Source organism: Oreochromis aureus, linkage group 16, assembly GCF_013358895.1.
Source record: "Oreochromis aureus strain Israel breed Guangdong linkage group 16, ZZ_aureus, whole genome shotgun sequence".
In the NCBI taxonomy this organism is placed as follows: Eukaryota; Metazoa; Chordata; class Actinopteri; order Cichliformes; family Cichlidae; genus Oreochromis; species Oreochromis aureus.
This window is the reverse complement of record NC_052957.1, coordinates 28,207,266-28,222,720: the sequence shown is the minus strand read 5'-3', so window position 1 is coordinate 28,222,720 and position 15,455 is coordinate 28,207,266. Positions and strand designations below refer to the sequence as shown.

General features: G+C 40.7%; 1 protein-coding gene across 5 annotated transcripts in view; it reads left to right on the top strand.

The window, feature by feature from the left end:
• Nucleotides 1-15,455, top strand: part of man1a2 (mannosidase, alpha, class 1A, member 2) — a 146,494-nt gene that overhangs the window by 123,465 nt on the left and 7,574 nt on the right. For all 5 annotated transcript variants that reach the window (XM_039599971.1, XM_039599968.1, XM_039599969.1 and 2 more), the window contains 3 exons: nt 4,977-5,092; nt 5,712-5,931; nt 7,292-7,464. In XM_039599971.1, coding sequence (XP_039455905.1) covers nt 4,977-5,092; nt 5,712-5,931; nt 7,292-7,464 — 509 coding nt within the window. The remainder of the gene's footprint in view (nt 1-4,976; nt 5,093-5,711; nt 5,932-7,291; nt 7,465-15,455) is intronic.

Genomic DNA, 15,455 nt, shown 5'->3' with positions numbered 1-15,455 from the left:
TATTTATGTTTTGTAATTTTTTTCCCTTTCTCCTCCTTTCAATAAGACTGAATGTATTGTTGATGAGTGAAAACATTTTAGTCTTGGCACAAATGGTTGTTCATTGAATATTTTAGGAAAATCGCCACCTCGATTTTGACTCCTATATTCTTTATTTGATCACAATAGTCTAGTCTATGATCAGGTTACCTTTTGTAAGAGTAGTTACATTGTGTCACCTTAATGTTTCTGTTACGTGAAAACATATTACACACAATATAATGCTGGAAAACCTGTTTGGGATCATCCATTTGTGTGGCTCCAGCTCCATTGTTTCTGATGTTGTCACTACTGCTTAAAGAACTTGGAGCAGAGTGTATATCATAGCCAAGTAAACTGTGGTGCAGAGTCCAACAGTGTTCTAATGGAACGTTGCTGACTAGTTTGTGAAATTCATTTCTTTGAAGTCCATAATCGATTCAATTCAATTCAATTTTATTTATATAGCGCCAAATCACAACAAAAGTCGCCTCAAGGCGCTTTATATTGTACAGTAGATCGTACAATAATAGATACAGAGAAAAACCCAACAATCATATGACCCCCTATGAGCAAGCACTTTGGCGACAGTGGGAAGGAAAACTCCTTTAACAGGAAGAAACCTCCAGCAGAACCAGGCTCAGGGAGGGCGGGGCCATCTGCTGCGACCGGGTTGGGGTTTGAGAATGAAGACAGGATAAAGACATGCTGTGGAAGAGAGACAGAGATTAGTAACAGATATGATTCAATGCAGAGAGGTCTATTAACACACAGTGAGTGAGAAAGGTGACTGGAAAGGAAAAACTATGCATCATGGGAATCCCGGCAGCCTACGTCTATTGCAGCATAACTAAGGGAGGATTCAGGATCACCTGGTCCAGCCCTAACTATATGCTTTAGCAAAAGGAAAGTTTGAAGCCTAATCTTAAAAGTAGAGATAGTGTCTGTCTCCCGAATCCAAACTGGAAGCTGGTTCCACAGAAGAGGGGCCTGAAAACTGAAGACTCTGCCTCCCATTCTACTTTTAAATACTCTAGGAACAACAAGTAAGCCTGCAGAGCGAGAGCGAAGTGCTCTAATAGGGTGATATGGTACTACAAGGTCATTAAGATAAGATGGGGCCTGATTATTTAAGACCTTGTATGTGAGGAGCAGGATTTTGAATTCATTTCTGGATTTAACAGGAAGCCAATGAAGGGAAGCCAATACAGGAGAAATCTGCTCTCTCTTTCTATAATGTGGCCACAATTTATCCATCATTTTCAGTATAACTCGACCATATTCTATATACAGTTTATGTACAATTACAAAGAATTCCAGGGTGTACTGTGGTGTAATTTAAATCTGGCTCACAATTATAGACACAACCTGACAAAACAAATCGATATACTTTATTTCACCTTCTTAAAAACACAGAGGAGTCTCTCACAGTGCCGAATGGGGGGTGTGCCTCTGTGCTGCTTTGCAGGAGTAGGACATGGATTGGGTCAAAAACTTAGATTTTGAAATGAACAAGTTAGACTCGCTGGATTTAATAAAACTGAGATGCTGCAGCAAGACCCAAAGAACATCAGTAAAGATGTTATTAAAATAATGATTAATTGAAAAAAAAAAAAAATTCAGGATACAAAATCTTAAACCACCAAAAGTTTACAGTTGAAGTTGACAGTGAGGCGAGGAGGAGAGCCCTGAGTGGTCTCTCGCTTCTGGTGTGAAGCGCAGTGCAACTCGCTCCGGTGGGAAGTTTGACTCGGGAGGTAAATCTGTTAAACTGTAACACAGGTGTCCTAAGGTGAGCTAAGGAGGACAGAACCCTCTGGGGAGGAGAAGGGTAAACACTTGCTTGGTCTTGATTTTAGACTGTGAGAGGTTTCTGCCTGTTAAAAGGGAGTTTTTCCTTCCCACTCTCGCCAAGTGCTTGCTCAAAGAGGGGGCTATTTGATTGTTGGGGTTTTCTGTATTATTGTAGGGTCTACCTTACAATATAAACCACCTTGAGGGGACTGTTATGATTTGGCGCTCTATAATTAAAAAAATAAATAAATTAATTGAATTAAATTGAAATGGTAAAGAAGGCTTTAAAGGACGCTAAATTAAAGAGTGCACTAACAGCCTGGATGATAAGGGAGCACTCTGTGTTCAGTAAAGTCATGAAAAGTACAACAGTTTACAGACAACAGTGTGTAATTGTGAAATAAATATTGATCAGTCACTTTGTATGAGAAATTGGTACAGAAATCCTGGTGATCCGAAAGAGTTCCCACTTTTCATTGTAGCTGTATATGCAAAGACAGTTGTTTGATATATTGTTATTGCAGCTTTTAAAAAAAATCTCTGCTGGTTCGGGTCCTTCACATAAAATCATTATACTGTCTCTTTTGATAAGATGCAAAGATGTTGTGTTATCCCAGCAGCCTGTGTCCTTGACCTCTGCATTGAAACAGAACGTGTGTGAAGCTTTATGAAGGCGTCTTTTTACACATGCGTCTTTGTCTGTGTGTTTGAAGCTGCCACCTCAGCAGACCCTGCCTTTGATTGGCAGGTGCTCTCTGCATGACCCAGATGCTTTGATTGACAGAAAATAATGGAGATAGGAGCTTGGGGAGTATATGTGGGCGGATGCTAAGTTAAAAGTGTGAGAGGTGACAGTAAAACAGAGTATGAGTAAAGAGTTGTAATAAAACTACCAAAACAGAAAAAGACTGATAGAGCTTGGCATGTTTTAATTTGTACAACCCTTTTTCCAAGTAATTTAATTTCATATTAAATGTTATTTTTGTTTTTTTTCACTTGAAAGTAGATAAGTAGACTGTAAATTATTTGATACCATACCTCAGGGTCAAGGTCAGAGGTCAAGTTATCTGAAAATGGAAAGTTATGGATTAACTTGCTTAATCTCTGCTGCTTGAATCAGCAGATTTTTGTGTTTGTAGCATGTCAAATATGTGTTACCAACAATGAAGTTCGAAATGCATCTGCTGAAGAAACTATGCAACATCAACACTAACAACACAGTGTTTCTTTCATGTCTTTCTTACTTTTTTACATTTTTATTTTTGGCTGTTTTAAATTCCAAAATCTGCAATCTGCAAAGAGTTGATATCAAACGATATATCAGTCGGGTTCTAATAACAGCAGATGAAAAGGTTTGGCTCATCATTCACCAAACTTCCGAACAGCTCAGCTCTTTATTTAGAGTCTTAAAAACAAAAAAATGTAAGAAAAACAATGGTTGATCCTGGGACAGTGAGACACATGTTTTCATGAAGATATCACATTTCAGTTGTCTCAAACACACAAACAGTGAGTTAAATGGATTGAACTTGGCACACACGGTATGTTTCTGGGTGGTAGTGCTCATTTTTTTGTTTTTTCTCAGACAACATATCCCTCCAAATGTCAAATAGTCACAATATTAAAAAAGAGCAAAACGTCATAATTAGACAATAATTATTTAGTGATTAATAACTAACAATGAAATAGCAGTTAAGAGAGATATACGGAAGTCCTATATATGCAGAATCTGGCAGTTTTCATCATTTGTCCACATAGTTTGTTAAAGCTATCAGTAGTTTAGGATTCATCAATAACCACATTTTTTAAAAAGTGGGTCTTTGCATTAAAAGAACAGAGAGGACTTGTGCCAACCATCTCAAATGCCCCTTTTCTAAGCAAAATACCACGATACATTGATCGTTTACTTTATCTGAGGTTCATTTTCCTAAAGGTCAGACATGCTGTTTGTTATGCCCCCAAACATGAACGCTAGAACATAAAGTGGACTTGCTTGTAATGTGAGTCCACTTTGTTTCCCCTGGCTCTAGTCTCCATTTTGCACCTTGTCATGTACGTTAGAGTGCCCAGACTCTTTGGGGGATCAGAGTAGTTGTCATCTAACCCTCCAAATGGTCCTCCACGCTCTGACTACCTCACTGTGCTCATTTTTAAGTAGTTTCATAGACGCAGGCTCTCAGCTGTTTGCTGTCATTTTTGTGTAAATACTGACTCAAGCACACACATGTGAAATGCAGACAAAAACTCATCCGTCAGCGCACACTGGCCTCGGTAATGTCTTCAAGGTTGTTTGTGAGATTTGCGCACTCTTTGGGACTAAAGATGAATAATTCATTGCTTAGATTGCTTTTTCATCTTCCTTGTTCCCTGTCTTTTGTGCATCCCTCCATTTACCTGCGGGCATGTTAATCACATAAAGAAAAGAATCTCCTTGATGATGAGACAAAAAGCATCTGCTCAAATATCAGCTATGATTACACAGAGCTGAAGACAGCTATAGAGGATGAGGAATATTCTAGTTTTTCCCCGAGTGAAGGCAGAGCTGAATAAACATTTCATCTGTGCAAAAGTGGTTGAGGCACCAATTCATTTGCAGTGTTATCATTCACAAAACCAAATGTAGAAAAGGTCAGCAATATATGGGATAATTTACAGTCATTCAAGCCCTGTGGGGTTTTTAGTAATATTTTGTGGGTCAGTAAAATTGCCTCTGAAACTGACCAAAGTGCCATCAGAGTGGGCCCTGAGTGCTCTCAGACAGTTATTTTCTTATTGTGATCCCAGACTGCCAAATTCTGGCATCCTATTTTCATTTTGTGGTGTCCTGGAAATTAGGGCAGGCATGAAAGCTGTGTAAACTTTGACGAGGACGATGGGGGACACTGAAATGTGAGCGCACACATCAGGGAGAGGGTAAACAAAATGGGAAAAGAGAGGAAGCACACTGCAGATATATTGTGGATGTAGAGAAGAAAAATGCCCAAGGTTTTGATTTTTAAAAAAAAATGCTTTTGATGCCATATGCTACACTCTGCCAAGGACTTTGAGGCAAAGTCAAAAAATAAATAATTCACTTTGGCTTTCTCATTTGTTTGGCTCTTGCTGGTTTTCCTCTTTCACTCACGCGGTGACACTTGGAGCTTTCTTTGTGTCTCTCTCTGCAGATCACACGTCCGTTGGAGGACTCGGGGACAGTTTTTATGAGTACCTGCTGAAGGCTTGGCTCATGTCAGACAAGACTGACACAGAGGCTCGCAAGACCTACGATGACGCCATTGAGGTACAGCGCAGTGACTTACACTGCAAAGTTAAAATACAGATTGTTTTCTTTTATGAAGAATCTTATACTGCATGCAGATGAGTCAGAGCTGTAACTGGAAATGTCAGCAGTTATTCTTTTTTAATAACCACAGAGTCCTCGCTGACCAGCTTCAGTATCCACCTTTGCAAAGGGAAGATATTGCTTTGTTTTCAAGTAAACTAGGAGTGGATTTAGTCGAAAGCAGATGTTAATGAAGCTGTCTACTCATCATTAAGAGCATCAGAGACTGAGCAGAGCAGATGCTGCAGAGCAAAGGGTGAAGGATGTGGCTGGATTTCAAATGTGACCGTCACTGCTATGTTTAGTTTTCTTCTGTTTGACCCTCCTCACCCTCAAGCAGTTGCCCTCAATGTCAATGCCCCATTCAAACAGTGTAACCTTTTTCTGTCCACATACCAGTATTAATATTGTCATTCCTGTTTCCCACCTTATCTCGTTAAATACACTCACAGGCATGTTGTTACTGAAAACAAACTGCTATATTCTACTTTTCTGAGTCTTTATCTTCTCTGAAATGTTGACACTTCCCATTAGAGCCTTTGCTGTTTCCACAATTGCACGCTCTCTCTTCCTGTAGGCCATCGAGCGCCACCTCATACGCAAATCCAACGGTGGCCTGACATTCATTGGCGAGTGGAAGAATGGACACTTGGAGAGGAAGATGGGCCACCTGGCCTGCTTCGCCGGAGGCATGTTTGCACTGGGTGCCGATGGCTCACCTGACGACAAGGCCGGACACTATTTGCAGCTAGGAGCTGAGATTGCGCACACCTGCCACGAATCCTATGACAGGACAGGTGAGGAAGCAGTGGAGTGCTGCATACACAAGCACTATATACACAAGCATACAGGCTAGAGAAAAGTGATCACTGTGACTGTTAAAGGGTCTGTTTTATTCTAAGCCACTTTCTAACATCCTAAACATTTGCATGTTTGTGTGGATCAGATGCTGACAGGTAGTGTTTAATAGTCTTAACTATATACGTTAGGAAAATGTTGAAAGAGTATCGTTATCCTCTACAGTAGATGTCAGAGGACACAGTCAGTTTCCCTCTTAGCACAGCCTGGTAGTGCTAACATCACTCTCACTTGTCTCAAAGCTCCAGTTCTCCTGTAAACTCGGGCTAGCTGCATTAGCATTCAGGTCACCCACTGGAGGCAGGACTATAGCTCGGAAACTCATCCACTCCTGCTAGCACATTGACAATTTCCATTTGACATGATCCTAACGTTATTTATGGTTTAAGCAACTAATTTACAAATCGTTTAAAATATTTTAAATAGATACTGTATTTTAAGGTCCAGTTACTCCAATATTTTATATACACTGATACATTTTACACATAAAAAATAAATCTTATCACCAGGCCCTGAGATTGTGTCCAGTTTGCCCATGCAGTAAATCCATCTATAAAATCCTCCCAGTGACTCAACCAACAATTAATTCTGCTTGTCCTAATTGGAAACTATGCAGTTAGTAAAGTATCTGTTTTTCAGCTCTTTTTTATTATTAATGCTTTATTTATTGTCATTTCCTGCAAGCATAAATATATACTATTTACTTGACAGAGAGGAGAGGATGGGTTACCATGGCAACAAATGAAGATGGAGAAAGAGACAAAGAATAGAAAGGGAGAGAGTCAGAATTTGATAGCTGTGGTCAGGCTGTCTAAAGCTGGCCTGTTTCTTAATAAGCATCGATTAATGGGAGCTATTAAATGTGTGCGTCAACACATATGTATGCATGTCAGTGTGTTTAATCCTTTCAGGGACAGTCCTGTCACTGTTTTGTCAGCCTCTGTAATTTTCCACTCAGGCTCTTAATGCCTATCACACTTAATTGGCAGAAAGCAGTGGTTGTAAAAAGATGAAAAGCCTGTAAAATCAGTGGGGTGGGATGCTTTTTATTGCTTACACACACAGGCACTATTTCATATTAAGACAAGCATGGAGCAAAAGATAATCTTTATCTCCTCTCTGTTCTTTTCAACCATTAATTATTTTATCACTCTTTTCCTTCCTGATTCATTCAACTATTTTCTGGCTTTTTCTTCTTGTTCCTTTCGCCTCTTTACCTCTTCCAATGTTACCTTTACTCCCTTCTCTTCTACCTCCTGGCCTCTCCTTTACATTTCACCTTTCTTTCTCTTTCTTAAGTGCTGAAGCTCGGCCCAGAGGCCTTCAAGTTCGACAGCGGCCTGGAGGCGGTGGCTGTTCGGCAGAATGAGAAGTACTACATCCTGCGGCCGGAGGTCATCGAGACCTACTGGTACATGTGGAGGTTCACCCATGACCCCAAGTACCGACAGTGGGGCTGGGAAGCAGCACAGGTAAAGAGATTAGACTTTGTATACATCTTAGTCTTGATTATCATTTTGATTAGATTTTAATACCTGCAGGCAGTTTTTAAAGACTTACTGGAGAGGATGTGGAACGAAATGTTTTTGCATTTTTAAATTGAGTCTTATCCTTGAAACAGGAAATAAAGTGAAAACGTGGAGTCCACATAGACACACAAACGTGCAAACAATTAGAAACGCTGTCCCTCTGGATTCATGCACGTGTTATTAATTTGGGAAGAATCCTTTGTAGTGCATAGCGTGGTTCCTAATAAAAGACAACAGAAGACAAAATGAAACCCATTTTTTCTGTATCTGTTAGACTACACCAAAGATTTATGCAGCTTTCTTTACCCGTTCTCATCTCAGGGGGACTAAATATTTTTGTGTTGTCAGCGTTTATTTTGCTCATGTCTCTGATAAGCACAAGGTGTCCTTTGGCACTGGTGCCTCGCAGCACTGTTCACAGCTCTGTTGGATGCAGACAATTAACGGCCAACTTTTGAAAATTGCTTTCAAAGTTGGACAAGTGGAGGTTGAGTAACAGGTTTCCCAGCCAGAGGACAGCTTGTCTCGTTAACTGTCTTATTTGGAGCTGGAGCTGCTTTTTTTTCTTTTTTTTTCTTCTTTCTTCTCGTTTTGCATTTGCTCATTCATTACTGTCACCTTCTTTTTCAAGTTTAGTTCTCACTAATTTGGTGTCCTGGTCAGTAAGATTAGACTCTATTCTAGGCTTACTGATGACTCAAAGCTCTTTAATGTTGCATTCAGCGCTTTATGCTATACAAGCACTTTATCTGTCTCACGTCTCTGGCCAATTTAGAATCACCACTTAACTGATCATGGACTGTGGAAAGTTAAGCGGTGCTAACAACTGCACCACTGTGCCATTTATCTTTACAGGAGCATTTTGGGTCATTTATATAGCATCAGTCTAATCAAAACGTATTTCCATGTCACTTTATTGACCTGCCATTGTCAACCCTGTTTGTTGTGGAGACGGTGGTTACTGAACAGGCCAATCACAATAGTTGCTGCGTCGGCGCGATATGTAGTTACAGTTCTAGGGAGGTTACGTTGTAGGGTTTCAGATGGCTTGCGGTTGTGACGTAGCTATGGTGTAGATTTTCCACTGAAGCAAAAATCCTTAGTCAGGATGAGTGTTGTTACACACAGTGCCATACTTAATACTTTGCTAGCAACCGTAAATTCTGGTGAAACAAACTTGGTAAAAATAACTGGAAGTTACCAGAGAAGAGTCTTGTTTTGCCTTTCCTGGTGGGCTCACCAATAGTGACGTCATGTGAAAGCTAATTGATGGAGACTTTGAAAATAAAAATGGAAAAGAAAAGGAGTAAGTGTGTCAGTATAAGCTTTTAATGATATAAGTTTACTTGTGATAGAATGCTGCATGATGATCATTTCCTAGCTTAGAACTGATTGTACTTTTCATTGTGTTGGACTGATTGTTCTTTATAAAACATGTTCTGATATTTGTATCTGAACCTTCCCACAGCGATAGTAAGAAGTCAAACAAGCAGTTCTGACCACACACACACACACACACACACACACACACACACACACACACACACACACACACACGCATATGCTCACGTCACTGAACAAATGTATTCATTTTTCTTGTGTATAAATAAAGGCAAGTGCAAGAGCAGAGCGCGCACTTCACAGGGCCCCCACTCTGATGTGAGCGTTCTGTGTGTGTCTTCACTCTTAGACTCTCAGCTGAAGAAGTGTCATTTAGAATAAATCTCTTAACAAAGTGGGAAGATGTAAGTTTACCAACAGAAGAACTGTGAGTCTCAGTGGTTAAGGCAGGTGACTACAAATACTCATGAAGCAAACGGTACTATTTATCAAAGATGTTTCAAAGTTAGTTTTTAGTTAGGTTTGTTGAATTTTTTAACGTTATTAACCAGATCTTTAATCTCAACTAAATGCTCCATTTTTCTCCAACTGTCTAGCTGTTCATTATGAACTAACAATACTCCCATTGAAGGGTTTTTTTCTCCATTTTTCTTTCTTTGCTTAAATATTCTTTGCTTTGCGTCCATTAGAAGGTAAATAGCATATTGAAACAGTAAACAGAGCTTGTTTTTTGCAGTAGAAACCATATTTAATATCGACTTTTGAGTCAGAAGGTCAGACTGTGCTTTATTAGTAGTAGTAATTTGCCTCTCATCTAAAAGCATGTCACCGACGGAATAAATGCGTCTTTTCAAACCATTTTCACCATGCCTGTGCTTTTAGCAGAGCATCATCAGCAACCTATGGTAGACTGTTCTTGTAAGCTTTAAATATATGAAATGAAAGCAGTGCAGGTCTCACCAAACTTCAAAGAGCACAATGAAGGGATTTAAATTGACATCTCGCAGGTTTCTTTGATTGTCTCCTCAAGTTGATGCATAATGTAGAGTGTGGTACGAGGATGTGAGGTTCTGGCCTTACAGTAAACACCGTGTACAAATGTCTCCATAATAACCACTAATGGTTGGTTTGTGCTCATGTAGCTGGACAGAAATGTCTTGTTGCATTTCAGTTTGATTCCATATGTGGAGAAAAATGTAGTGGTGGGATGTTTTGATGTGTTATTAGATCTTCTTGCTTTGGTGCTTCAATATGGAAATGGGAGAGGAATGAAAGTGTCTCTATACATTTCACCCCTCTGTTCCACTTTTCTGACAGAGGATTAAAGAGTTCACCCGCTATACGGGACTCGGTGTGTCTTCTATGTATAAATCTCAATTGGCCTGCTTGTCATCATCAGCTACTGCTTTTTTCCCTCTTGACTTTACTCTTTTGTCCTGCCAATCTTCTTGTCACCTTTTCTTTGTTTTTCTGAGTGGGAGGAAGTGTGTTCGAGCTCATGTTCCAGACAAATCTATTAGCAGGTGTGTTTATGAAGTGTGATTGTATTCGGTGTGACTGACACTAAAGAGAGCTGGTGCTGAAAGGCTCATCTTTGCCTCTCTTTTAATAATGCATATACACCCTGCAATGCTAATAAATATGACAGCTTATTTACGTCGTACTGCCCTTGATCAAGAAGTTTTATTGATTCAGAAATCCTGAAGTTTCAGTTAAGTTTTTGGTAACAGGTAAATAAACAGTTTAAACATTGTGTTTTGTTAATTAGACTAATTGTTTTGATTCTGTCTTGTGGTTATGTCATATTTCAGATGAAAGGTGGGAAACTACAAACAAGCATGTAACAGCTTTCAGATATTGTGTAGCTTAAAAAGTAGTTGAGCTGGAGTGTTCCTTGCCAATGGCAAGCTGGTGTTAGGTCTGGAAATTGTGAAGGCCAAAACATCATCATCCTCATCAAACCGTGACCCTCTCAAACTCTGTGGATAAGACCATTGTTGTCCTGGAAGAGACCACTCCCACAAAATGGAAATGTGTCATCTTAAGATAAAAGTGATCACTCTGTACAAACTTGTGTTGATTTGCTCTGACCCTTCCACTAAGGGGGTAAGTGAGTGCCAGACATTAAGTGAGAAACAGAACAGCTGGGGGAACAATAATATGGTTTGTCTGAGAAGTGCACAGACCTAACAAAACCTTTAGACAAAAACCAGTTATTTCCAAGGACAAACTATCCTAACTCAAGATGAGCTGTGCAAAATGTGCAGTGCAGTGGAGAATGCTTGAGCCTTTATGTAAGAAAGGCCACACAACCACTCCAAAAACACGTGGCCCAGTGTAGTAAAGCCAGGAACGAGTCAGCTGTACATCTACACTTAAAAGAGAAAGGACATGAAGATACACTTGTGTACATTTTAAACCATGAAGACCGATGGTTTGACAGAGAGGTAAAGGAGACATCTTCGTCCAGTGTAAACAACCATCAGTGAACAGTGTTGTGGTGGCCTATGACACCAATTAGCAGCCACTATTGCCCAGTCTTGAGATCCCTTCCGAAGCAATTGAACCTCCCTTTACACTTTGACCCATGTGACCTTACTGACTGACATGATGACAGCATATGTCATTGACTCTCAGTGGTGACAACCCCACTTGGGATTAAAGACCTGGGATTGCCCATCAGCTGTCAGGACAGAAGAAGAGGTGAAACATCTTTTTGAATCTGAAAAAGAAGAAGAATCAAGTACTTAAGATTACCGTGACCTGGATGATTGAGAACCTGCACAGATAAGTGGACGTGCCCTACAGCAAAAGAGAGCTGCCATCTCCTTTCTTTGTGTAGTGGTCAAGGTTTCACATTTTCTCTGTATGTGGAACAAAATACTTTTGCTTTGACAGATTTAAGCTTAATCATGAGTGGTGATGTTTAGAAAGTGTTTTTAAATTATGTGGGCAGAAGAAAGAGGTTGACTTTCTGCATGAAGTTTTTATGCTATAAATTGCTCATTTTATACAGTGTTGCGTTTTATACATTGTTTTGGTTATCATATCTTTTGCCCTTAGAGGCATCAGAAGTGTAATGCACTCTAAATATTATACACAGGCATTAACTTAGGCAACCAGCGCACATAGTGAGACAGTCCTCAGAGTTTCTTTTCTGTTTGCATACTGAAACTCTCCCACTCTGTGTCAGCCCCATTTGCTCAACCATACTTATCTGTTATTTCATGCTGCATATTAATTGAGTATGTTAAATATGCATCTTCATAATAAACCTGAATCAATGCTTGTTAACAAAATACTGGAGCTTTCAGCACTACTTTCCACTCGCACTTTTCCTGTGTAAAAGCACCGCATACTTAACACCTGTCTGGAGTTTTTCTGTAGGGTGGTTTAAGAGCCTTCTTTTATATCTAGTTTCTTTTTCATTTCATGCTGTCTTTTTGAGTTTCCGTTTCTTAGGCTACGTCCACACTAGCCTGGATAGATTTGAAAACTGTGTTTTCGTCTGAAAACGCTCCGCGTCCACACTGTCGTTTTCAGACGTTTTCACAGAGTTGTGCGTCCACATGGAAACGGCCGAAAACGCTTACGTTCCAGCACTGCGCATGAAGATTCGACCTGCCTCATTCCTGTCTGCCATTTATTTACTTTCCTGCTCTTTGAAACGTCGCGGCAAAATGTCGAGGAAAAGCACAGTTTTTTAAATGGACTAACCATGAGGTGGAGATGTTGCTGCGAGTAACACAAAAGTACAAAGTTGCAATAGTGAGTGAGAATGAAAGAATTTGAAGAAAAGCTATCTGGAGCATGTACTGATATTAATCTTTAATAGGGCTGTCAAAATTGAGAGCAAACAAAGCAACTGCTGTATAATGCCCTCCGCTATCTTAGTTTAATCGGTCTCATGACTGCATCACATGACTAAAATGTGTCATCGTTTTCAAAAAGTCTCCGTTTTCGTTGTCCACACTGCGACGCAAAAGCACCGTTTTCAAATGTATGTGTTTTCGAGAGCGTTTTCAAAATGCTGCATTTTCCTTGACCGAAAACATGTGGACGGGAGGCCAAAACGGAGAGAAAACGATGCGTTTTCAAACGAAAACACACTAGTGTGGATGTAGCCTCAATATTTACACGTTGCCTGTATTTAACCATGTCTATATCTTATTGCTTTTCTCACCTGTTTCTTTCTGACGTAACACCTCAGGCTTTCTCCTTCCTCATTCACCTTACTCTGTTCTTGTATTGCTCTCTTAACCCCAGCACCCACTCTTCACAAACACCTGTGTTCTTCTCTGCTTGTTGCCTTAAAGTTCAGCTCCTCCTTTCCTCTTGCTCTCAGTCTCTCTCTCACACACACACACACACACACACACACACACACACACACACGTACCCCAGCTGCATCCATCTGGTACACCAAACCTGCCTCTGTTTGTCACGCTTCCTCTATTCACAGCAGCTATTAACATTGGCTGGCTTTTACCTGTGTATGCGTGTGTGTGTTTGTGTGTGTGTGCGTGCGTGTGCATGCAGAGGTGAAGCCCAGCTGCTGTTATGTGCAGTGTGTCCTCACTTGGCTGTGGCAGGAACACTGCTCCGCCTTGCACTCCATTCCCTACAGGTAGACTTTTTATCGGATAATTTATATAGCACAGATGGTGCTGAGGTGCGTGGGTGGGTGGATGTGTGTATGTGCGGGGGTGTGTGTGTGCGCGCGCATGTGTCTTTTATGTTTCTGGGTGCAGATACCCCTACCATTGTGTAAAATATGAAAGATCTGAAATTTCCAGACTGTTGAGTGTCACCTCAAGTGTTCATGTGACTTGTGTTTAAATGTGTCTTTTAAGTGCCTGGACCTAATCTATGATACACTCTGGTTGTTATTATCGTGTTCGTGTGCCGCACTGGCTGTTGCGGGGCACTGCAGTGCAGATCAGGAAGGGCAAACGTTTGCCGGGCGCAGCAGCCCGTGAAAATCTGGAATTATGGTTCAAACTGACAGTGAAACGGTCACTCGAGGACAGGATAGAGAAACGTGTGTGTGTGTGTGTAGGTGAGGGTGAGAGAGGGAGACAGGGGCAAACTGAAAGACAAGGACAGATATCACACTTTGAATTCCATGCACTCTCTGTGTCAATAAGGCATGAGCAGAAGCACCAATTTTCAGTGTCACAAATCAGTAGAGCGCACAGGTAAGAATGGACTGTGTGTATCGCCAGCTGGATGATTGCTGCATTTCTAATGAGCTACTTCTGGTTTGTGTGTGCAGGCAGGGAAAGCACCTGCTCGCAAATGAGCCACAACTGTTTGTAGTAGGGAATCATCCAGTTAAGCTGTCTGGAAAAGCATTGTGATATGTGGAATATGTGTTAGCCGCTGTTGTTTTGCATCAATAGATGTGAATATTGAGAAGCAGGATTACAAAAGTGTGCTCTGTTTTCTAATCTGGACCCTTTGTTCGATAGAAGGAATGAAAAGGAATTGACTTGCTGAGCGTGCTTGCTGAATCCACAAAAACAGGACTCATTAACGGGCCTGCGCTCAAGAGATTGATTTATAAATGCATAACTTGTGTAAGTTGAGCGTGATTAGAATGGAAATCAGAATCTAGCGACAGTTTAAACTCAGAGCGTTGAGTGACTCGGCTGTCTGTGTGAGTCGCAGTGCACAATGCTCAGATATCAGATCATTTAATGGACCCGGTTCTCCTGCTGCTGTCGGCCCGGCTGCGCTCCGTGTTTGTTGTTTTGCGCTTGTTGAAACACTGACACATCACATCTTTCACGGTTGAAGAATCAGCGATAAACCCTCGAAAGTGAGCAAACGGGGGATTTACATCACAATCCCAACCACCTACGACTGTGTTGTCATTTTGTCCTGAAAGAACCGCGTGTCTCGAAAGGAATCATGCACAGGCAAAAATGAGAACAAAGACATTTTTACCCCCCAAAAAACAAAAAAAAATATCTGGTTGCAACAGTAAATCTGCCTTCAGTAGAAATGTGCAGATGAAGGTGAAAAGAGCCTGATTAGAAGATTGTAAATACCCCTGTGGGATGGCCACGGGCTTTACTTCACCTTAAGAAAGCGTTTACTTTGTCATTGCACTCCAGCTCCCACGGGTGGAGGATAACAGGAACCAAATGAGTGTGTACCTTCATTATGAAACTGCTTTGTAAAAACAAAACACAAAAGTTGAATGAAGTATAAAAAACAGAAAGGCAGCAGTTGTGGTAATCTGGTTTTTCCTCACATTTTGTGCAGCCGCCGCTTCCTGTATGTCACCGCAGGACACTCTCTAATCTGTCACACGCAAAGAAATTAATTACACCATGCTTTTTATAAGCTTATTAAAATTGTACTCCCCTCCCCCCACCTTTCCTCCACTCTAATGCTTTCTCCTCATTTTGCTTTTCTGTCATGTAAACCTTCCCTCTACCATTTTCTTATTTCTGTCCACTTTTTCCTCTTTGTTCTGCCTTCATTTGTTTTCTGTCTTCTCAACTTCCTTGTTTCTGCTCTACACTTCATCCTACAACTTGCCTTCCATCTTTTTCTCTTCTATTCCCCCTTCTACCGCTCATCCT